Below are 24,134 nucleotides of genomic sequence, written 5' to 3' on the forward strand. Positions count from 1 at the left end.
CAATCTCCCAGGTGTACTTATGTACAAACGTACTACTGTAGTGCCTTTCCCCCCTTCGTGTGTAAGCACAAGCACGAGACCAAGTACGCACAAAAAAGATCCTGTAATCCATGCAGAGTTTGGTGGATTATAGAAACACAAAACTCTCTGCATGTATTCCTCTGGATTCAGAGTAAGAGTGCCTGAATAGTGGGGGAAAACAGCAATGTACATAAAAGCTCACTTGTGCCTGCAAGTGTATATGGGAATCGCAGCCCACAAACCTATAAGAATCATGATGTGCTAAAATGGGCATAGCCTTAATGATTTGCCAGTTGAGTTTTGATCTCTAGCCAACAGTCAGCCATTGAAATAAATTTCGCTGAAGAAAAAACAAGTCGCGTAAGGCGAAAATACAACATTTAGTCAAGTAGCTGTCGAACTCACAGAACGCAATGCAACGCAGCAAGACCGTATACTCGTAGCATCGTCAGTCCACCGCTCATGGCAAAGGCAGTGAAATTGACAAGAAGAGCGGGGTAGTAGTTGCGCTGAGAAGGATAGCACGCTTTTCTGTACCTCTCTTCGTTTTAACTTTCTGAGCGTGATTTTAATCCAAACATATCATATCTATATGTTTCTGGAATCAGGAACCGACAAGGAATAAGATGAAAGTGTTTTTAAATTGATTTCGAAAATTTAATTTTGATAATAATTTTTATAATTTTAATTTTCAGAGCTTGTTTTTAATCCAAATATAACATATTTATATGTTTTTGGAATCAGAAAATGATGGAGAATAAGATAAACGTAAATTTGGATCGTTTTATTAAAACAAATATTTTTTTTACAATTTTCAGATTTTTAATGACCAAAGTCATAAATTAATTTTTAAGCCACCAAGCTGAAATGCAATACCGAAGTCCGGCCTTCGTCGGAGATTACTTGACCAAAATTTCAACCAATTTGGTTGAAAACTGAGAGCGTGACGTACAGTGCCGCCTCAACTTTCACGAAAAGCCGGATATGACGTCATCAAAGACATTTATCAAAAAAATGAAAAAAACGTCTGAGGATATCATACCCAGGAACTCTCATGTCAAATTTCATAAAGATCGGTCCAGTAGTTTAGTCTGAATCGCTCTACACACACACACAGACAGACAGACATACACCACGACCCTCATCTCGATTCCCCCCTCTACGTTTAAACATTTAGTCAAAACTTGACTAAATGTAAAAATAGAACCATGCTTTGCTTTCAAATGTGTGTATTTATCATTATGCGTATGTATGTATGTATGTATGTATGTTAAACTACTGCTTAATAAAAGCCTGCTCAAAGGCAGAACAAACAAGTCGCGTAAGGCGAAATTACTACATTTAGTCAAGCTGTGGAACTCACAGAATGAAACTGAACGTAGTCCGCCGCTAGTGCAAAAGGCAGTGAAAGTGACGAGCCTGTTTGGCGCGGTAGCGGTTGCGCTGTGCTTCATAGCACGCTTTACTGTACCTCTCTTTGTTTTAACTTTCTGAGCGTGTTTTTAATCCAAACATATCATATCTATTATATGTTTTTGGAATCAGGAACAGACAAGGAATAAGATGAAATAGTTTTTAAAACGATTTCGGAATTTTAATCATAATTTTTATATTTTTAATTTTTAGAGCTTGTTTTTAATCCGAATATAACATATATTTATATGTTTTTGGAATCAGAACATGATGAAGAATAAAATAAAAGTAATTTTGGATCGTTTTATACAAAAAATAATTTTAATTACAATTTTCAGATTTTTAATGACCAAAGTCATTAATTAATTTGTAAGCCTCCATGCTGAAATGCAATACCGAAGTCCGGCCTTCGTCGAAGATTGCTTGGCCAAAATTTCAATCAATTTGATTGAAAATTGAGGGTGTGACAGTGCCGCCTCAACTTTTACAAAAAGCCGGATATGACGTCATAAGACATTTATCGAAAAAATGAAAAAAACGTCTGGGGATATCATACCCAGGAACTCTCATGTAAAATTTCATAAAGATCGGTCCAGTAGTTTACTCTGAATCGCTCTACACACACACACGCACAGACACACACCACGACCCTCGTCTCGATTCCCCCTCTATGTTAAAACATTTAGTCAAAACTTGACTAAATGTAAAAAGAACAAGAGAAAAAAGTTGTTATACAAAAAAAGGATTCACATTTCTATTACAGTATTAGCTGAACCCACACACACACACACACTCATTCACACACACAATTCTTTGCCTTCCACAGATTGCTTTAATTCATCAAATTTCAGATACACATACTTTCACACCTTGACCTATCAATGTATATTTTAAGACGGCTCTGGGTCTATAGACGTAAAGGAGAGATGCGAAGATGAAAATTGATGCTAAGGAAAGAATAGGTACTATAGAAACACTGCACTGGGGGAGGGGGAGAAATGTCTAAGCAAGACCAACAAGAATGCGTTTGGCCATTACACTAGCCTGTGCTTTTCCCCAGCTAGAGAATATGAATACTAAGCTATTGTACCAAAACCAAGTTAGTTTCCCATCAAAAGTTCTACGTTACCTCTCTAAAAGTTTGCGCTTGATCAGCCAACTAACAAAACTTTCCTGCAGACTGGCACAGTCAACTTCTCAAATAAAAGACATTAAAAACACAATCCTACTCAAGGCTGATCTGTCATCCAGATAGTATGACACATTCCTTTGCCATTCTATTACATCCATACACATACACACTGAACGAAAAGGAGAGCTTTACTTATTGTCTCTGATGCACAGGTAGCCTCAAGTAGGAGAATAACATTAAACAAGGTTATGCACTGACAGGCATTGACTGAAACACACGTTTTTATTTTCAGTACTGTGTGCAACACACAGTCACCTTGAACCTTCAAGACGTTATGTGTTCCGACTTCTCCAAGACGATGCTGCATTCCACCATTTTCCTTGAGAGCAGCCATTGTAACAGTATAATCGTGTCTCCTATGTGATGAGCAGTTCCTGTTGGTGACTGATGACAGGGAGGTGACACACTTCACTTGACATACTTTTCCATGAACTTTTTGTGGAACTCTGATCGCAGTGTGTCGTTGATGAAGTGACGAACTTTGCGAGCCTCCTCACCTTTAGCACAGTTCTTGAAAACAACATCGTCATCCCACCTGTTCAACAAATCAAACACAACACCTTAAAATACTGACAAGGTGAACGAAAGTTTGAAGATTATTAAAATAAAGTGAGTTGTTGGTTTAAATAACCACTGCCAGAGCAATGAAATCAAAATTGAGCATGTTCTCCTTCTAGCAAAAACTAAGGCTTTGTGAATAAAGGGAGACAATACAGTGTCCATGCCACAAGCAGGGTTTTATTTACTAGTGCGCCCTGCGCCATTGGCGCATCAAATCTGAAAATGTCCCATCACTATTCCCTTCAGTGCGTCAAAGGGCGCATTGAGATTATGTACCACCAAATGTACACTTTCCATCGATAACACGATATAGCGGCTAATTCTCAGATGGCACCGTATTGCACCATTTTGCATCTTTGGTAAAAAAAACAAACGCGTACAGGCCTCGTTTGCGCTACTTGCCTTCGACTATGTCCCATCAGAATTTGGCTGAGGGGGAAAAATGTCCCATTGCCTTTTTCTCCCAGGCTAAACCATGCATAAGTCTGAATGGAGTTTACTTGCACATGAAGTTGACTAACCTTTTTCCATGATTATTTTCTCAATAGTGTATCCAGAAAAATTTGGTATAATAAAAACTGATTCCAAACCTAAATTTCACCTGTGTTTTTCTGCAAAATACTAAATCTATGAAAATTCAGCATCCAGAAAATACATTTTGCTCACAATAAACAATATCACATTCATGCACATGCACCCATAGTGCACGCACAGACACATGCACACACAGTTCTTACCTCCGTTTGACCTTAAAATCAGTTTTCTCCGGACCAGCCCCGGCCTGGCCTAGCAGAGGGTTACCCTTCAGAATGTTCTCAGTTCGAATCCTCTCCTCTTCAACCTTCTTCTCTGCGTCCTATGTAAAAAAAATAAATAAGAGAGAAATAAATCAAGGAAAATAAAATAGCATGTCAGGAATAAGCAAAACTTCAAGCTTAGCTCTGGAATTCATCATCTGGACATAGGCCATGCATTAGATTATTTCCAGAACCCTTTTAGGTGTAAGTAAAGTACACATGCCCTTTTTCAACTTTGACTTAAATCGACATCACACAAATACCCACTGTGCTGAATAAAAAAAAAAAAGGCTAAGAACTTACTATGCCAAACAAAAAACTAACATCTGAACAGACCAGTATAAGAATTAGTACCATGACTCTGACCCTTCCCCAAAATGATCACAATACAAATTCATAGTACCTCAGAAAAATACAAAAAGAAAATTTAAGTTTTTAAATGTCACCTATCTAGCTGCCAACAACATGTCTCATCGTTCCGAGTAACCAGAAGTACCAAGAAGGCTAGTCTATCCATGGAACATGTTTGATTCCCTTGCTGTTAGCCAACAGTCTATGACTTTACCATTTTTGCTTTCTCAGATGCACGCTCCTTTTTGATTTTCTGCAGTTCTGCCAGCAGTTCCGCTGTGTCGTCCTCATCATCAGAATCCTCCTCCTCTTCCTGGTGAAACATATATTTTCTTTGATCAATATTATATACAACACATAAAGCTTAAAAGAGAAAAAAACAACAACACCAAAGCTATCATAAAGAAAACTATAGTTGTACAGGTCTGCGACGTGAGGCCACCTCCCTACAAAAAGACACCGCCTGTCTCTAATCTTTACTAAAGTATTCGTCATGATTGAGATTAAAATCTAAGTTCGGAATCTAGCTGGTTAGAATCAAACAAAAATAAATGCTTAAAGTGAAATTATTTTGACTACATCAAGGGAAGGTCAAGGGGGAAGTAAGGAAGGGTGGAATGTATGTGCGTGTTTTTATGTGTGTGCGTTTGTGAGCGACAGACTCCAGACACAATCAGAAAGAGAGAGGAAAGGAAAGGGTGAAAGCAGAAGCAAACTAAGAAATGTAAACAATCAAGGGCCATTACTGCTGTTAATGTGTGGTGTCCTGGTTTTAAGATGACTCCACGGAGGAATTTCCCATATGTATTTTAAGAGCAAGTCCAAGCAGGCTGGGATTCCTACAAGACAACATGGAAGCCATTTAGGCAAGAGTGCAGCTCACTTGAAAACAATTCTTGCTTCCTCTACATCAGAGCAAAGTGCAGCAACTTTCTGTCAGCATGCTTCAATAGGACGAATAAGGACTGGGTGGCCGGGTGGTAACGCACTTGCGCTCGGAAGCGAGAGGTTGCGAGTTCGACCCTGGGTCAGTGCGTTAGCAATTTTCTCCCCCCTTTCCTAACTAGGTGGTGGGTTCAAGTGCTAGTCTTTCGGATGAGACGAAAAACCGAGGTCCCTTCGTGTACACTACATTGGGGTGTGCACGTTAAAGATCCCACGATTGACAAAAGGGTCTTTCCTGGCAAAATTGTATAGGCATAGATAAAAATGTCCACCAAAATACCCGTGTGACTTGGAATAATAGGCCGTGAAAAGTAGAATATGCGCCGAAATGGCTGCAATCTGCTGGTCGATGTGAATGCGTGATGTATTGTGTAAAAAAAATTCCATCTCACACGGCATAAATAAATTCCTGCGCCTTGAATATGTGCGCGATATAAATTGCATAAAATAAAAATTAAAAAAATAAAATAAATCCCTGCGCTTAGAACTGTACCCACGGAATACGCGCGATATAAGCCTCATATTGATTGATTCATATAGGGACCAGCTTGTTTACACCGTCTCTTTATTTTCCCACCAACGAGGAAGAGAGAGAAGAAGAAAAGAAAGAGGTAAGATATCTTCAAGAGGTTTTCACCTCATCATCATCCACGGGATCATCAGCATCGAGGTTGGCTGCAGGGATCTGTTCCAGGCGAGGACGCTTGCTGCTGCTACTGCTGCTGCTTGAAGAATCTGCAAGATACACACAGAGTTCACAAGTATCAACAGTGTGTATGTACAACATGATGAAAACACTTAACGGGAAATATAAATATATGACAGTCATGACCCTCGCAACCTTGCCTAGTTGGCTTCAATTATTCAGACACACCACACCAAGATCTGCAACTTCTGACAATGGCATTTCTATCAGTAACACTAACACTCCCCCGAAATCGGCGTATGGCTGCCTGAATGGCGGGGTAAAAACGGTCATACACGTAAAAATCCACTCGTGCTGAAAACATGAGTGAACGTGGGAGTCTAAGCCCATGAACGAAGAAGAAGTAACACTAACACATACACACATGTATAGTGATACAGGTACCTATAACCAAGATCAACAGCATCTAGTAAATGACAGCTAAAGGCATAGTGCCCAGTCGGCCTGTCAAGATTTTTTTTCTCAGGGATGTAAACGAACAGGTAGAATTCACAGTTTGTAAGTGTCAGCAATTTTTATGAGAACAGGAACATAAACACACACCGGTGACACTGTGACGGTTCCCCTACGCTTTGTGTTCGGTGCCCTGACCCTTTGTGTTCGGTTCCCACTCGGTTCCCACACGCCAAAATTCGCGGACAAGATCGAGGTACTGTCACCCAAAACATCCATTTATGGTAGTATTACGCAATGTTGCTCTCTGAGAATGGTCTTGTTAGATCTGTGAGTGTTTACACTACATGCCTAGGTGCTGTTGGATTGAAGGTTTTTGATATTTTAGCCGTTATTAGGTAGAATGCCTTCCACTTTACTGCAAAACTGCATAATTTGTAGCATCGGCAAGAAATATCCTACCAAAAGATGCCTGCTTGGAACTGTCGTTGGTCCAGCAAAAAGTTCAACATGTCTGTAGCAGACAGCCCAAGTTTCAAGATTGTAGGGCCATCCAAACAGCCGTAATAATAAAAACAACAAAAGTAGTCAGTGAAATTGGCTGTGTTCGGTCCCCCCACACTTTTGTGACGTAGGCGTGACGGTTCCCATAATTCATTGTGTCGGTCCCCACTTTCTGTGTCGGACCCCACTTTCGACCTAATTTCTCTGTGACGGACCCCACAACCAGCCTATTTTGTGTCGGTCCCCACACCTTCTTGGATTTATGACTTGCCGGTTACTTGTATCATTGTATTCATTGAATCTAATTGTCTCGGAGTTATTTTTCAGCAAAAACCGGCAAGGCAGCACCTTTTGTGATACCAAGTAAGTCAGATGACATCAGTATGTGTGTGTGTGTGTGTGTGTGTGTGTGTGTGTGTGTGAGAGAGAGAGAGAGAGAAAGAGAGAGAGAGAGAGAGTGAGAGAGAGAGAGAGAGAGAGAGAGAGAGAGAGAGAGAGAGAGAGAGAGAGATTGACACCTTTCCAGATCACTCCGGTTATGCGACACTACCGCGAGCGTCACTACCGCGTGTCACACTACCGCGTGTCACACTACCGCGAGTACGACACTACCGCGTGTAACACTACCGCGAGTATAACACTGCCGCGTGTCACACTACCGCGCGTACCACAACCGCGAGTACCATAACCGTAGAGAGAACGCATGCAAACTTACTTCTTGTGAGTTTGTGTTCTAACTTTGATTGGAAGCAACCCATTCTATATGTATTCTGATAGTGTGTTCTGATCGTTTTGAGTTCTTGGTTAGCATGACAAACATTGAATTAGTGTTCAGAGAACAGACCAGGCCTTTTTGTTTTATATTTCAAGGAAACATTTCAACCTTTGCCTTCAGCCATGGAAGTCATAAAATGACACGCGGTAATGTTATACTCGCGGTAGTGTGACACGCGGTAGTGTTATACTCGCGGTAGTGTCGTACTCGCGGTAGTGTCGTACTCGCGGTAAGTTCTGTTTCCGTACCCGCGACAGCGGCAGCGACAAAAGAAAACGCGCGCAAACGCGTGACGTGTTTCCGTACTTGCGTTTTAAACATGCGGTAAAATCTGTAAACTCCCGCGTTGCCGCGCGACAACGCGAAAAAATCGCTCCAGCGGGACCCTTTCCAAAAAATCGCGTCGCTTGCCGTTTGTCGCGCCGCTAACGCGTCGCGCGTGTGGAAACACTCCTGGTCATTTTCTATGTGCTTGATTTTCGTCGCGCCGCTGGAAAAACGCTGTCGCGGGTACGGAAACACAACTTTAGTGTGAGACGCGGTAGTGGTACTCGCGGTAGTGACGCTCGCGGTAGTGACCAGCACCCGATCACTCCACATAAACGCTGGTTCTGGTTGCATTGTGCCGCTGACATACAGCTAATAGGATTTTTTTAATCCTTTTGTGGTATTGCTGAAGATGCTGAACATGTATTTTACTAGTTTACCAATATGTATCTTTGACCCTGATAGCCTACGAAAACGGAGCAATCATGGCCCAACATTGGCCCAATGCTGAATTTATTGGCGCGGTGTTGAGCCTTAGTCGGGCCGTTGTCGTAGGCTGTCAGGGTTTATGTAGCCTTGTTCCATTGTATTCTGACTGTCATAAAGTAATTAATTTTAAGAGAAAGCAGTCATGAACACAAGGAGCTGGGAAAAGTTGCCTCTTACAACAAGCGTGGATAAAGACACATACTTGACACAGGCAAGTACTCTTTTTTATATTTAGTCAAGTTTTGACTAAATATTTTAACATCGAGGGGGAATCGAAACGAGGGTCGTGGTGTATGTGCGTATGTGTGTGCGTGCGTGCGTGTGTGTGTGTGTGTGTGTAGAGCGATTCAGACTAAACTACTGGACCGATCTTTATGAAATTTGACATGAGAGTTCCTGGGTATGAAATCCCGGAACGTTTTTTTCATTTTTTTTGATAAATGTCTTTGATGACGTCATATCCGGCTTTTCGTGAAAGTTGAGGCGGCACTGTCACGCCCTCATTTTTCAACCAAATTGGTTGAAATTTTGGTCAAGTACTCTTCGACGAAGCCCGGGGTTCGGTATTGCATTTCAGCTTGGTGGCTTAAAAATTAATTAATGACTTTGGTCATTAAAAATCTGAAAATTGTAAAAAAAAATAAAAATTTATAAAACGATCCAAATTTACGTTTATCTTATTCTCCATCATTTGCTGATTCCAAAAACATATAAATATGTTATATTCGGATTAAAAACAAGCTCTGAAAATTAAATATATAAAAATTATTATCAAATTTTTTTTTTCGAAATCAATTTAAAAACACTTTCATCTTATTCCTTGTCGGTTCCTGATTCCAAAAATATATAGATATGATATGTTTGGATTAAAAACACGCTCAGAAAGTTAAAACGAAGAGAGGTATGTAAAGCGTGCTATGCAGCATAGCGTAACCACTACCCCGCTCTTCTTGTCAATTTCACTGCCTATGCCGTGAGCGGTGGACCACGAGTATACGGTCTTGCTGCGTTGCATTGCGTTCAGTTTCATTCTGTGAGTTCGACAGCTACTTGACTAAATGTTGTATTTTCGCCTTACGCGACTTGTTTTTTTTTCAGTCACCACTAGAAGTCCCTGGGCAGCATTTTGCTCTGAAAACTGAATCTCACATACGACAGGTGGATCTTTTATTTTAAAAATGTGCCAAATTGCTGCAAGTTGAACAGACTGTATCAAAGTATCACAACAATGGCCAATGCTTCTATTCAAATATTTTTTTAATAATCTTACATTGGTTATAAACAAAGGAAAATCTTCTTGGGTTTCAGAGGTTCAAATGGATTATCGATGCTACAACTGTGGAGAAGAATTTGTGAACTTTAATGATATTATATCTCATAACGTTGACAAACACTCGTCACTAAGGTTGAAGATTCGAGTTTTGACTCTAAGTGCAACAACTGGGAAGAATTCCTATGTGACACAAGACTCCGAGACAATTAGATTCAATGAATACAATGATACAAGTAACCGGCAAGTCATAAATCCAAGAAGGTGTGGGGACCGACACAAAATAGGCTGGTTGTGGGGTCCGTCACAGAGAAATTAGGTCGAAAGTGGGGTCCGACACAGAAAGTGGGGACCGACACAATGAATTATGGGAACCGTCACGCCTACGTCACAAAAGTGTGGGGGGACCGAACACAGCCAATTTCACTGACTACTTTTGTTGTTTTTATTATTACGGCTGTTTGGATGGCCCTACAATCTTGAAACTTGGGCTGTCTGCTACAGACATGTTGAACTTTTTGCTGGACCAACGACAGTTCCAAGCAGGCATTTTTTGGTAGGATATTTCTTGCCGATGCTACGAATTATGCAGTCATGCAGTAAAGTGGAAGGCATTCTACCTAATAACGGCTAAAATATCAAAAACCTTCAATCCAACAGCACCTAGGCATGTAGTGTAAACACTCACAGATCTAACAAGACCATTCTCAGAGAGCAACATTGCGTAATACTACCATAAATGGATGTTTTGGGTGACAGTACCTCGATCTTGTCCGCGAATTTTGGCGTGTGGGAACCGAGTGGGAACCGAACACAAAGGGTCAGGGCACCGAACACAAAGCATAGGGGAACCGTCACAGTGTCACCGGTGTGAAACAGTTAATCCTTCAACAAGAATGGGCAGACATATCATGGCTGAAGTACTGTTAAGAAAGGGGTATCTTTCAACGTTTATACTCCCACACTATTACTGTTAGGCCAAAAAGAAAAATATGTCTGTCTCCGGTAACATCGTCAAAAAAAATAGGGTCGGTCGGTCGTTTTAATTTTTTTCCCATTTTTTTAATTTTAATTTTTTTACCTTTTTCTTACGTTTTGTTAACGTCTTTTTACTTGTTTTTTTTTCTCCCGGCGTCATTGGCCGCCATTTTTTTTTCGCGTGACGACGGAAACGGGAGGTAAGTCTCTTTGACTGTGAAGTGTCATCGACCGATTACCTCCCGGTTTTTTTGGGTTTTTTTTGTGTGCGAAAAGCGAAAAAAACCTTTAGGGTCGGCGCTTAAAAATAGGGTCGGTCGGGTTACCGGAAAGAGACATATTTTTCTTTTTGGCCTTACGAGTCTTCACGTTTGATATCATTACATAGAATGTATTTTCGAACTAAAACTTTGGTCCATGTCGTGAGCTCACCTCTGTGCTTGTCTCGCTTCTCGCGGGCAGTGCGCTCCCAGTTTTCCAGCTCACGACGGAAGTCACGGCCACGCAGCTCCTCAGTGGTGCCCTGTCCTTCCTGTCTGTTGAAACAACCATCAGTATTTGGGTTAACTGGGAAATCATGTGTTTTACCAAATTTTATTTCAAAATCCTCCTCCCAACAACAACAATAACAACAAACAAACAAGCACCAGAAAAAAAGGTTGTGCTCAATGCAACATTTTGCAAAATTATGCATAGACTTTGAGTTTGAGTGATGTACACATTTCACTTTCAATTTTGAGGGCGGGGATGTAGCTCAGTCAGTAGCGCGCTGGATTTGTATCCAGTTGGCCGCTGTCAGCGTGAGTTCGTCCCCACGTTCGGCGAGAGATTTATTTCTCAGAGTCAACTTTGTGTGCAGACTCTCCTCGGTGTCCGAACACCCCCGTGTGTACACGCAAGCACAAGACCAAGTGCGCACGAAAAAGATCCTGTAATCCATGTCAGAGTTCGGTGGGTTATAGAAACACGAAAATACCCAGCATGCTTCCTCCGAAAGCGGCGTATGGCTGCCTAAATGGCGGGGTAAAAACGGTCATACACGTAAAAGCCGTGGGAGTTTCACCCCATGAACGAACAAACAAACAAACAAACTTTCAATTTTAACCATACTTCTGCGCAAAACAGGTTTTCCAGTTGCAAGTGCACTTATAGTCAAAGTAAGCAAAACCCCTGAGAAAAAGAACCCAAAACCAGTCAGCTATACCAATTCTGAATCAATGTGACAGGCTTTTATTATAATCTTTTAAATTAAATACCAGTTTTTGTGAGCTCTATTTTTTTTCTGGTTGAAGAATTTAGAATCTCACACTAACAGATACATTCACACACTGTCCAGATGAAACAAGGTTTTGATTAAGAAATGTTAAGTGTTCGTATTAAAACAAACAGGAGACGAAAAATATTTTTGTTACTGCTGCTCATTCTCCGGTGCCCACAACTGTTATTTTTAACAAAAAACTAAACTTATTAGTTATATCACTCAAAGAAATTTTCTGTTCTCAATATAATATAATATTATACTCATATTTACCTGTATTTAATCTTGGTGTGGGCAGGCAAGTCGCGACTGGAGTATTGTTTGGAAAGGGCACTGAGGTCTCGCTCCCCTTTTCCACTCCCACCCTTTGCTGTGTCCCATGTGGGACGGGCTGCTGTTGTCATGGTTACCTGAAATGTGTCTTCAACCTAATCTGGAAAAATAGAATACAACCATCAGGAAATTGTAGCAAATGTATGATTTTGGATTCTCATCACTAGTATTAGTACTAGTAATACTATTTGTAATACTAATAGAAATACTGTGATAGTATCAGTCACCAACAGTAACACAACTTGATCCAATTAGCAGGACACAGATTTAAGTGCTCACTTTGTTTTAATTCAAACTGACTACAGAGTACATTCAAGTACCTATTTAGGGGGTTATTTACCAGGCAGAGATAATGTGATTATAACGGAACAGGCTGAAAAGTGGAACTGGAAGGGTGATTACTAATAGTAATACTAAGAACTAAACACAAAACAGAAGAGCAAGACACACTTTACAGGAAACATATGATTATGAAATTCAACGTCAGCAGGTTTAAGTAACATTATCTTGTTGCTGCACCCCGATAAATAAGTGGAGAGAGAGAGCCATCTGATTCTGAAGCCAAAAATATAACTTGCACACATCCAGCCGACTCAAAATCAAAACAAAGGACAACTGCTCCGCTAAAAACTCATGAACAGCCAGAAATATTAAAGCAACAGTAAACAATTACGAAGAGACCTTACTGTTTCCCAGAATATTTGAGGCAGATTAGACTAGTCAGACCAGCTCTTTATTCAGCGCTGTTCGACGTCTGTGGTTCCTCAACCATAGAAGCCATCATTGATAATCTCCAACAAAATGGTACGCACTTGTTTCAAAAGAAAGCAGCACAAAAAATGAAGACAAACGCATTTTTTCAATCAGAAAATGCTTTAGTAGGAATGAAGCTATTTTTACAGTCAAATGTTTAGTTTACATATGAGCCTTACATGTAGAAGACACATTTTCATGAAAGCGGTTTAGTTAGAGATTATGAAAGCAAAAACAGCAGCGATGGTGGGAATGTCAATAGTGTGCAAGTTGGTGTTGTGAGGATAACAGTGTTTTCGCGGAAATGCTGCTCTCGTCTTTTCTGCTTGGGACTTTGTCGTTCTTGGGATATATTTGTGCTTCCACTTCATATCTTAATTTGTACATGGATGCCAACGAAACAAGAAGACTGCTTGGTAAGTTCCACACATCTTAAAATGTCGTCTGCATGCTCTTTGAAGTGTGCACATTTTGGGATTTTAATGCAGTTTCTGTGCATATCTCAACAGCTATTACCAAAACAATCGTTACGGGATGCAATATATATTGTCATCAGTATCATTAAAGAATCCTGTTTGTAGTTTGTGGTTCGGATTATCAGAATTTATAAGACAAAAATCGTGGTCTCGTGTTTTCTTTCTCTGCATGAAACTTGAAAGAAGGCCCGTCTACCATGCTTCGCTGCTATCTCAACACCGCGCCTGAAGATGAGCTACTGCATCGGACGGCTGGTTATTGAGCAGAAAGTGGGGGAAAGTTTTAGCTGCTCTTGGGGTGCTCGTTTTGTAGTGTTTGTAGCAGCTTTTCTTTTTTTATCATTGCAACTCAAGAAAATGATTGCACCTCTTCACATTCATAATCACTCAATTTATTGCCTTCATTGACATTGTTGTAACTGCCACTGCCAGGATTGTGTGTGCCACAACAAATATGTTATTGTTATGTCTTGTGCTTTTGTAATGACTTTTTTGGTCATGTATAGGTTCAGTCTCAGGATTCCATGACTGTATTAAGTGCACTGCGGTACTTCTTTCATGTACTTGAATGAATGATATTTATGTTAAAATGAATGACTTCTGAAACTTAAGATCAGGACTGTACATAAGCAGAGTATATTATTAAAAAAAAAATAAAAAAACACCAGATAGGCTAACAAAATACACATCTTACTTTAAATGTGCATGGATTCCAAATATTGTTTTCTTTTCTGATCACTGGGCATTTCACTAATATTTTAACACAGCTTCAGTGCTTGAAAGGAAAAATTAAACTGTCTTGGAAAAAATGACTTTAGAGCCATTAAGCTCTGGGGATTCCTTAAAAAGTGCAATTTCATTCTGAATACTGATACAAACATTTTATTAATTTTAAGTAATAGTTTGTTTTATAAATTATATAAATATGGTTTGGTCATTTTAATTTAACAATTGTTGATGATGTTGTTTTTGGTGCTCGCGCAACATTATTAATTTGCCAGATTTTTTTAACTTGTCAGACAGTCCTGAGAAATTTTTTTTCAAGCAAACTGTTGTCCCCCAAAAAGAAGAATTTAAAAAAAGTACAGTTTTCACTGATGGGTATTTAAGATAGGTATAGTACTCATCACGCGAATACTGGGAAAGACACGCCATACATTGAACAAGCAAGGAGAATGTTTTAGATCATATCATCCATACTATTTTAAATGCTAATTTGCCTTGTGTGTGTGTTTGAGGGGGGGGGGGGGGGGGGGAGCAGTAAACTACTCTTCTCACTTTCTAGTACTGTATTTATACCAGTTTTGAAAACCAGTAGCACAATCCTAGAGTAAAGAAAAGCAAGCTAGCTACTCCAACTCAACTTTTAATCAACCAAGTGAATCATGATTTAAAATTTAAATGCAATGATGTGACATTATTAGAAGTACAATGTACTAATATCTTCAGTCGGCTCCTTCTGCAGCTTTTTTGGGGCCTGAAGTGAATGAGTCCATTAGAATGTCGAAACCATCGTCTGGGGTTCTCTACCCTTTCTTGCTTTTTGATGGACAGAGGCGGGTGCTGTTTTTCTTTTCCTTCACCCCCACCCGAAACACCCCCCTCTACCCCCAATGTCGGCGGGTTGTCGGTTGTTAGGAGCACGTTTGCACGCGGACAAACAGCTCGCCTTCCCCTCCTTATCGTCGAGTTAATTTTCACCAAGGTGTGAGCTTGTCAAAAGCTCAGGGAGATTAGCACCTGAAATCCTCACCTGTCCCGGACTCTCCAGACCCGCGGAATGCGTCTCCTCAGGTGTCGGATCATGGCCGTGATTTTAATTGAAATCATCTTTCTGAGACGGGTAGCGGCGATGTGGCTAGCGCTCATCTCAGTTACCAAATTTGGGGAAGGAAATTAATCCACTCCTCTTGCGATTGAGTGGGGTCGTGTGAGAGTTGATCTATGACTATGAGCGCAGAAGCTTCTTAGTTCTCTCTCTCCCCCCCCCTCCTCTATTCGAGTCTGTCTGTGTGTGTGATGTTATGTTATATGAAGTCTTATATCGCGCGCGTATCTCCAGACTCGGACTCAAGGCGCAGGGATCTATTTATGCCGTGTGAGATGGAATTTTTTACACAATACATCACGCATTCACATCGACCAGCAGATCGCAGCCATTTCGGCGCATATCCTACTTTTCACGGCCTATTATTCCAAGTCACACGGGTATTTTGGTGGACATTTTTGACTCACATGCGAAGCAAAAGTGAGTCTATGTACTCACCCGAGTCGTCCGTCCGTCCGTCCGTCCGGACGTCCGTCCGTCCGGACGTCCGTCCGTCCGTCCGTCCGGAAAACTTTAACGTTGGATATTTCTTGGACACTATTCAGTCTATCAGTACCAAATTTGGCAAGATGGTGTATGATGACAAGGCCCCAAAAAACATACACAGCATCTTGACCTTGCTTCAAGGTCAAGGTCGCAGGGGCCATAAATGTTGCCTAAAAAACAGCTATTTTTCACATTTTCCCCATTTTCTCTGAAGTTTTTGAGATTGAATACCTCACCTATATATGATATATAGGGCAAAGTAAGCCCCATCTTTTGATACCAGTTTGGTTTACCTTGCTTCAAGGTCAAGGTCACAGGAGCTCTTCAAAGTTGGATTGTATACATATTTTGAAGTGACCTTGACCCTGAACTATGGAAGATAACTGTTTCAAACTTAAAAATTATGTGGGGCACATGTTATGCTTTCATCATGAGACACATTTGGTCACATATGATCAAGGTCAAGGTCACTTTGACCCTTATGAAATGTGACCAAAATAAGGTAGTGAACCACTAAAAGTGACCATATCTCATGGTAGAAAGAGCCAATAAGCACCATTGTACTTCCTATGTCTTGAATTAACAGCTTTGTGTTGCATGACCTTGGATGACCTTGACCTTGGGTCAAGGTCACATGTATTTTGGTAGGAAAAATGTGTAAAGCAGTTCTTAGTGTATGATGTCATTGCTAGGTTTAGTTACCCTAAAGGTCGAGGTCAAGCATGTGAGTCGTATGGGCTTTGCCCTTCTTGTTTATCTATGCCTATACAATTTTGCCAGGAAAGACCCTTTTGTCAATCGTGGGATCTTTAACGTGCACACCCCAATGTAGTGTACACGAAGGGACCTCGGTTTTTCGTCTCATCCGAAAGACTAGCACTTGAACCCACCACCTAGGTTAGGAAAGGGGGGAGAAAATTGCTAACGCCCTGACCCAGGGTCGAACTCGCAACCTCTCGCTTCCGAGCGCAAGTGCGTTACCACTCGGCCACCCAGTCCTGATGTGTGCGTGTGTGTTGTTTTTAGAAAATATGAAGATGTTACATAGAAATCCGCGAAACAGAATGAATGCACAATGCAAAGGTACACTCGGGGCTTGACTTCTTAATAGATCTCCTAGCATCGTTACACAACACTTGTTGACAGAGATAGATCTATCAAAATCAGTTAAACCTTAAAGATAGAACGAAAGCCTTTCTCTTTATCTTCGCGCAGTCTTATTGGAAATGCTGATAATCTTTTTTCTCTATCCGATCTTCATTGTGTATTAAGCGCAAATTGGTAAGGCTTATGTAGCTTGACAACAAAATGATGAAAAGATCGTCTTAAAAGCAGAAAGTATTGAACAAATTAAAATCCCCTTTGGTCTTTGTGTGTCGGCACGGTAGCTGTGTGTGTGTGTGTGTGTGTGTGTGTGTGTGTGTGTGTGTGTGTGTGTGTGTGTTCTTTTCTGAAATTATTATCCCTCCAGTAATTGAAAAAACTTTGAAATGACAACAGATCGAATTCTGACACGAGATGAAATCACATCGTGCAAGCTTTCTACCCCGTTCTTGTCCTATTCCATGCCCGTAGGAATGCAATATTGAGGTAAGGTTTGATTAATAGACGAAATGTGAAATTGCTCTGCTTGCGGATCAAGCAACCCGTCTTTTTCCCAGTGACACGCTATTTGCCATGTGACTCCATGCCCATTTATCATCACCTCTTTTTCAGTTTCTCATCTTTGTCGGCTCCTTCCTGCTTTCCCCACTCTCCCTCCTTTCCTGTCAGTTATTCTTCGTGAGTTCGTCCGTACTTTCTGTCTCTCCCCACTGACTTTAAACAGGCTCTTTCCCTCTCTCTCCTTTCTCTCTCTCTCTCTCTCTCTCTCTCTCTCTCTCGCTCTCTCTTCATCATAGGTAATTGATCTGCTGTGTCACCCTCGTCCACTTATTCCTCCTTTTCCTTTTCTGTCCGTCCTATTCCCCCTCTCCCAGTATTTGTTCCTTTATCATCCCGTCTCAGTCTTTGTTTCTGTCTCGCTCCGACGTCCAACCCACCCCCACTCCTTTGACTTTTGCCCAGCCTTTCTATTTACATTTAGTCAAGTTTTGACTAAAATGTTTTAACGTTGACCGGGAATGGAGATGAGGGTCTGGTGTGTATGTACATGTGTGTGCGTGTAGAGCGATTCAGAGAAAAGTACTGGACCGATCTTCGTGAAATTTCACATGCGAGTTCCTGGGTATAATATCCCCAGACCTTTTTTTTCCATTTTTTCGATAAATGTCTTTGATGACGTCATATCCGGCTTTTTGTACAAGTTGAGGCGCCTCAACTTTCAACCAAATTGCCGCTCTCATTTTACAACTAAATTGGTTGAAATTTTTATCAAGTAATCTTCGACGAAGCCTGGACTTTGGGATTGTATTTCAGCTTGGAGGCTTACAAATTAATTAATGAGTTTGCTCATTAAAGTTGTCATTAAAATCGAATTTTCGCAAACAAATTTAAAATTGATTGCATCGTATTCTTCGTCACATTCTGAATCTAAAAATATAATACATGTATATGTTATATTTACTCTTAAAATGTGATCACAATTAACGAAAATAGATTAATTAGTAGTACGATTACAATTTAAGAAATCGATCCAAAAATGATTTCATTTTATTCTTTATCGTTTTCTCAGTCCAAAAACATATAGATATGATATGTTGTATTCAAAACATGCTCAGAAAGTTAACAAGAATACAGAAAAGCACGCTTTCATGCTTAGCGCAATACGCTACCGCGCTAATCTGGCTTGTCAATTTCACTGCGTTTTGCTAGTGAGAAGTGAGCGATAACCTTCTCGAGGGGAAGCTGTATTATTGTCTTGGTGAAAAAATGCAGTGCGTTCAGTTTCATTCCGTGAGTTCGACAGCTTGACTAAATGTAGTAATTTCGCCTTACGCGACTTGTTTATTCTTTTTTGTTACAACTTTTTTGGGGGCTCCTTCTCTTCTTTCGTATTACTTCGTCTTCTCCCCGCCCCCCCCCCCCCCCCCCCCCTCTCTCCCCCTCTGACTATCTCGCCCGTGTTTTTGTTTTGATCTCTTTTGCTTTTCCCCGGCCTATTATTTTCCTCCTCCTCTCCTAACCCTTTCCCCTCCCCTCCCTCCCCGAAGAGTGCATTCATCTCTTCTTTTATTCCCTATTTTTCCTCAGTTGCTTAACTCACTCTAAGATTTTGTTTCTTTTTTGTTTGTTTGTGATTCCACAAGTTTCAGGCTTTAACTTCAAGGCTGAAAAGCTTTCTCAAAACATTCGGATCATCTTCCAGTGACACTGAGGTCAAAAACTTCGTTCTGATTTTTCGCCCGATCTCGGTTGATGGGAAAGGGTACTTCTCAAAACTGACAGCTAGTTCGCCGGGGTTTCTGGTTTTGAAATTTCCACTGCGTAAACTTCTGGGAGAGAAAATCAGATGAGGCTTCAAAACTTGATGTGCCCTTTGTACGTTCGCTGGAACTTTTGCAAAAGTTACTTAGAGATTAGACACAGGATGGATTACTTTCCTACCCTGTCATGTCTGAACCCATCAGTCAGTTCCCATGGATACATCTCGTGTTTCTGTTTATTATTTCCGGAACTGCTCAAAAATATATCATTTGCTACCAGAAGACAGTTTAAAGTTTGCATCATCCCAATTCCATCTGTGTAAAGGCATGCATATTTTGAATATTAAAACCTAAATGTCTTGTAATTGTACGTATTGTGGACGTCGTGGCCAAGCTGGTGTACATTTTGCATTTGTTTCAAATCAATTCAACTGTAAAATGTTGCCTTTTAGCTATGCATACAAACCAAGTGGTTGATTGACAAACTTGGTGTTTCTTGACAATTTTCTTCCAATTTATCTTTGGGTAAACCTGAACAACAATGACAACAATAACAAGTGATTCAGTAACTTGCCTCATAAGAGAAACTCTTTGTTCTAAAAGATATACATGTTTAGACGATTTCCATTGCATTTTTTTTCACAAATTTGGAAAAAATATTTAGGTTTGAAAGGGTAAAGACAGTCAGTCAGTGATTCATCGGATTTTCGAAAGGAAAAATTGCCTTTTTTACTCCTCCTTTATTCAATTCAAGAGCAGTTTTGCACAAATGCTAAGGTAAACTTTTTGTTCCATTGAAAAGTATATGTATACACTAATACAGTCTGTACATTATTTTTAAAACTGATTGATGATTTCCTTGTGTCGTTTTACGCTTTTTATGGGGGCGAGGACGCCCCCATTCTATACGGATAGTTTCGAGGTTGACCATGGGCAGCGCCATTTTGTTGTGAAATACGTCATCAGTTTGTGTACACAGGAAGTTGTGACATCCGTCACCCTATGGGAGGGGTGACGTCAAAATTGTTCATCTGTAGAAAGTTGTGAAATCCGTCACCCTATGGGAGGGGTGACGTCAAAATTGGTCATCACAGAGTTTGTGTAACACAGGAAGTTGTGAAATACGTCACCCTATGGGAGGGGTGACGTCAAAATTGTTCAACAAAAACATGATATGTCGCATTGTGCAGGGTCAACTGCAACAAACTCAAACCGAGCCATTCATACCTAGCTGTATTTGAGTGACTTATATACCCGACATTTTTATTTCTTATTTTTAGCACAGGTGTAGGAAAAATCATGAACCAAAATGTTATTTATTTTCTAATTTAACATTTTTTTTTACAAATATGACCATGGTCTTTTAAACATACAGTGACATTAAACATTGTTATGTTAAAAAAAAAGAAAAAAGAAAAAAAGCTTTTGTGCACAAATCAGAAAATACATTGTACATTTTACCTACAGGCCAAACCGTGAGTGTCTGTGGCAAAGCCCGACCCAGGAAATTGCACTGATTTTATATTTAGATCAGAGAGAAATTGTCAAGAACAGGCGCTTGCATTTGGATGTGTCCAATGATAGTAGGTTTGGTTGTGATCAATCAGAATAATGTAGGAATAAAAATGTATGACAGTTTAGTATGATGACATGTAATTCACATATGCTGAAATATGATATTATACATCATGTAATATTATTATGGCTGTTGCCATGACCATGAAACCCAACAAAGGTTTAATGTAATGTAATTCAAAATACCAAAACCGAGCACCTATTAATCTCGTCTTTGCGCGTGAAGATTGAGGCCGTCTGCCAGTAGCGGTTAGGTCATACAGTGGAACCCCTCTCTAGCGACCTTTAAAATGTTGACAAAAATCGGTCCTTGTGGAGGAGGGTCCTTACAGAGGGAGGGGGCGGAGTCAGGGGGCCACAAAGAAAGTCAGATTTAAAAAAAAAAAGAAAACAGAGAAGTTTGAGTTGCTGACGACCGTTCTCTCTGAAAGCAAACTGCTTCGATTTCATGTTTGTCCTTGGTGTCCACCAGTTCTGGTGCATGTACTACCCTGGCCAAGTTTCCTCTCAAGACATCAAAGAGACCGCCCCAGTATACTCTACAGCCTCTGGGCGAACCACCTCTCATAGCTAAAACTGGGTCAATGACCCCTGGGAAGAAGGTCAGTGTCTATAAAAATTTTACTCCTAGGCCTGCGGCCAGGGGGGGGGGGAGTATACCGGTACCATTTGAGAATCAGACCAAATGAGAATTGAACCATTTGAGAACATCCTTTTTTTTTCAATCACTACATCGAAGGCCTGCGGCCCGGGGTTCACATGGGTTGGTTTGTTTGTTTGTTTCAAACCCACACCCATATACACACATTTCCCATTTAAACCATTTGTCGGCCCCCTGTCGATATTTATCGACTAAGTTCCTTGTTGTTTTTTGGTGGCGTTTGGTCGCCCACATGAGCTTCTAATTCCATGCAGGTCAGTGTGAGGGAGGTCAGTCTGCTTCCAGAGGTAGACATTATCAGCAAGTCTCTTACAATGCAAAAAGAAAAGAAGGATGATGGCAACAAGCTGAGATGAAGAGTGTGTCCAGGTAATGATATTTTGCAACTGAGACTGAGAGGTGTTTGTTGGGAGAGAAAAACGTGTTTTTAATCCAAACATATCATATCTATATGTTTTTGGAATCAGGAACGGACAAGGAATAAGATGCAATTGTTTTTAAATCGATTTTGGAAATTTAATTTTATCATAATTTTTATATTTTTAATTTTCAGAGCTTGTTTTTAATCCGAATATAACATATGTTTTTGGAATCAGAAAATGATGAAGAATACGATAAACGTAATTTTGAATCGTTTTATACATAATACAGGGTGACACAAAAAAAACAGAGCCCACCAAAAGTTTAATATTTTCTGAAATAATCAGCCGATTCTTTTATTTTTTCAGGTGAGCCAAGCTGAAATGATGTTCTAACAGCCCACCAAGTTTGAGCTTCAAGATGTCATGGACAACGGAGCATAAGACATTTATAGTCGAGGCCTATTTTCGGTCGAATTCTATCCAGACTGGTCAGCCGCAGATGTGGGATCGCTCTTACAGCTGCTGTTATTGCTGCCTTAAGATCAGGGATGGTCTGGGGGTTGTTGCCATATACCCTGTCCTTGAGGTACCCCCACAGATAAAAATCTGGGGGGTTCAAGTCCGGTGAATAGGGGGACCACTCTGGGTCACATCTGCGGCTGACCAGTCTGGATAGAATTCGACCGAAAATAGGCCTCGACTATAAATGTCTTATGCTCCGTTGTCCATGACATCTTGAAGCTCAAACTTGGTGGGCTGTTAGAACATCATTTCAGCTTGGCTCACCTGAAAAAATAAAAGAATCGGCTGATTATTTCAGAAAATATTAAACTTTTGGTGGGATAGATCTGTTTTTTTTGTGTCACCCTGTACATATATTTAAAAAAAAATAATAATGTTCATATTTTTAATGACCAAAGTCATTAATTCATTTTTAAGCCTCCAAGCTGAAATGCAATACCAAAGTCCGGCCTTCGTCGAAGATTGCTTGGCCAAAATTTCAATCAATTTGATTGAAAAATGAGGGTGTGACAGTGCCGCCTCAACTTTTACAAAAAGCCGGATATGACGTCATCAAAGACATTTATCGAAAAAATGAAAAAACCTTCTAGGGTTATCATACCCAGATGAAAAATTTCATAAAGATCGGTCCAGTAGTTTACTCTGAATCGCTCTACACACAGACACACACACCCACACTCACACAGTGACATACACCACGACCCTCGTCTCGATTCCCCCCCTCTACGTTAAAACATTTAGGCTAGTCAAAACTTGACTAAATGTAAAAAGAGGTTGAACGTTTAAGAGAGAAGGCACTTTGCAGGATCAACAGCGTCAATGACCGTAAACGTACAGCATTTATTCCAGCGTCGCGGACGACGCTGGTATCTGCGGTCGGGAAGACTTTCCACGAATTTGCCTGCAGGGCGCCGCCATGTTTTCTGTGCTCGACTGCGAGCAGACCACAGGCACATTACACCCAAAATTCTTGTAGGCATACACAGACGCAACATAGCATATACAGACAATAACACCCACAACACTTCAACTGCATATGAAAGGAATAAAAATAAATCCGCAAACCAGTCGCGCACAAAACACCAGAAAGAAAAACAAGGAGTACCAAAGCGGCGTGCAGAAACTAAACTGACTCGGAGACTGAGAAGAAACATTTATCACACGATGTGGATAGCAAACATTAAAATAAAACAGATAAGTCAAGCAAAAAATAAACACAAATATCGAAAACACAATAAACAAAGGTAAAGAAAACAAAAAGAGATGCTTGCCGACAGTCAGTGTGTGTGTGCGTGGTTTGCCGTGTGCGTCAGCGGGGTGTGTGTGTGTGTGTGTGTGTGTGTGTGTGTGTGTGTGTGTGTGTGTGTGTGCGCGTGCGTGCATGCGTGCGTAGGCTACGTTCTTGCGTGTGTGCGTTCGAATGAGAAAGAAGAGAGAGAGAGGATTGAACAATGAGGTCACGTTCTCTGTCACATGAATACATATATACACACACTGAAGGCTACTTCGGACACGAACACTTGCCAACAACTGTGGTTGGACATGCTTTTGAAATGTAATATTTTTTCGACATGATTTCTGGACATACGAATCCCGCTGTGTTGCCTACTGATGTTGCGAATGATGAAGGTTTTGAGTTGACTGACCTTGAGGAGGGATTGCATCAGGCGTTTATCGTCTCAAATTATATCCTTGCTACTTTTCAGGAGTCAACTATTGCCATTCATGGTAACTTGGATAGTCAATGTTTTTATTTGTTTGATTCCCATCAAAGAAACAGAAATGGTAACCATTCTTCAAATGGCGCTGCAGTTTTGATGTCATCAAGTTAATTCCTTTGCAGAATTGATTGA

At 40.5% G+C, this 24,134-nt stretch overlaps 2 protein-coding genes and 1 long non-coding RNA gene across 4 annotated transcripts in view; 2 read left to right on the forward strand and 1 right to left on the reverse strand.

Moving 5' to 3' along the window:
- LOC138983857 (uncharacterized) overlaps window positions 1–24,134 on the forward strand; it is a 196,321-nt gene that overhangs the window by 116,152 nt on the left and 56,035 nt on the right. The gene's annotated exons all lie outside the window — the stretch shown is intronic.
- Window positions 2,244–13,051, reverse strand: LOC138983837 (protein CWC15 homolog). Of its 2 annotated transcripts, none has more exons than XM_070357173.1 (7): window positions 12,940–13,051; window positions 12,194–12,353; window positions 11,095–11,198; window positions 5,918–6,015; window positions 4,550–4,648; window positions 3,925–4,043; window positions 2,244–3,161 (listed from the first exon to the last, which is right to left on the reverse strand). In XM_070357173.1, exons 2-7 carry the CDS (start codon window positions 12,322–12,324, stop codon window positions 3,035–3,037), a joined length of 678 nt encoding a protein of 225 aa, XP_070213274.1. In that variant the 5' UTR covers window positions 12,325–12,353; window positions 12,940–13,051; the 3' UTR covers window positions 2,244–3,034. The 2 variants fall into 2 exon arrangements, with proteins under 2 accessions (XP_070213274.1, XP_070213275.1); XM_070357174.1 differs by having other exon boundaries at window positions 12,935–13,048.
- The window catches only part of LOC138983848 (tyrosine-protein kinase RYK-like), a gene marked incomplete in the record, with an annotated part of 66,912 nt that continues 56,035 nt past the window's right edge, over window positions 13,258–24,134 (forward strand). Inside the window, 1 exon segment of the mRNA XM_070357189.1 lies at window positions 13,258–13,422. Within this exon segment, the coding sequence (XP_070213290.1) occupies window positions 13,311–13,422 (112 nt within the window).

This window comes from Littorina saxatilis, linkage group LG13, assembly GCF_037325665.1.
Source record: "Littorina saxatilis isolate snail1 linkage group LG13, US_GU_Lsax_2.0, whole genome shotgun sequence".
Taxonomy (NCBI): Eukaryota; Metazoa; Mollusca; class Gastropoda; order Littorinimorpha; family Littorinidae; genus Littorina; species Littorina saxatilis.

Excerpts from the sequence above, each read along its gene's own strand:
- LOC138983837 (XM_070357173.1), bottom strand. The coding sequence starts at position 12,324 with ATGACAACAGCAGCCCGTCCCACATGGGACACAGCAAAGGGTGGGAGT. Across the intron at positions 11,199-12,193 it reads CACACCAAGATTAAATACAG|ACAGGAAGGACAGGGCACCA; the intron begins GTAAATATGAGT and ends TTGTTTCAACAG. Across the intron at positions 4,044-4,549 it reads CATCTGAGAAAGCAAAAATG|GACGCAGAGAAGAAGGTTGA; the intron begins GTAAAGTCATAG and ends TTTTTTACATAG.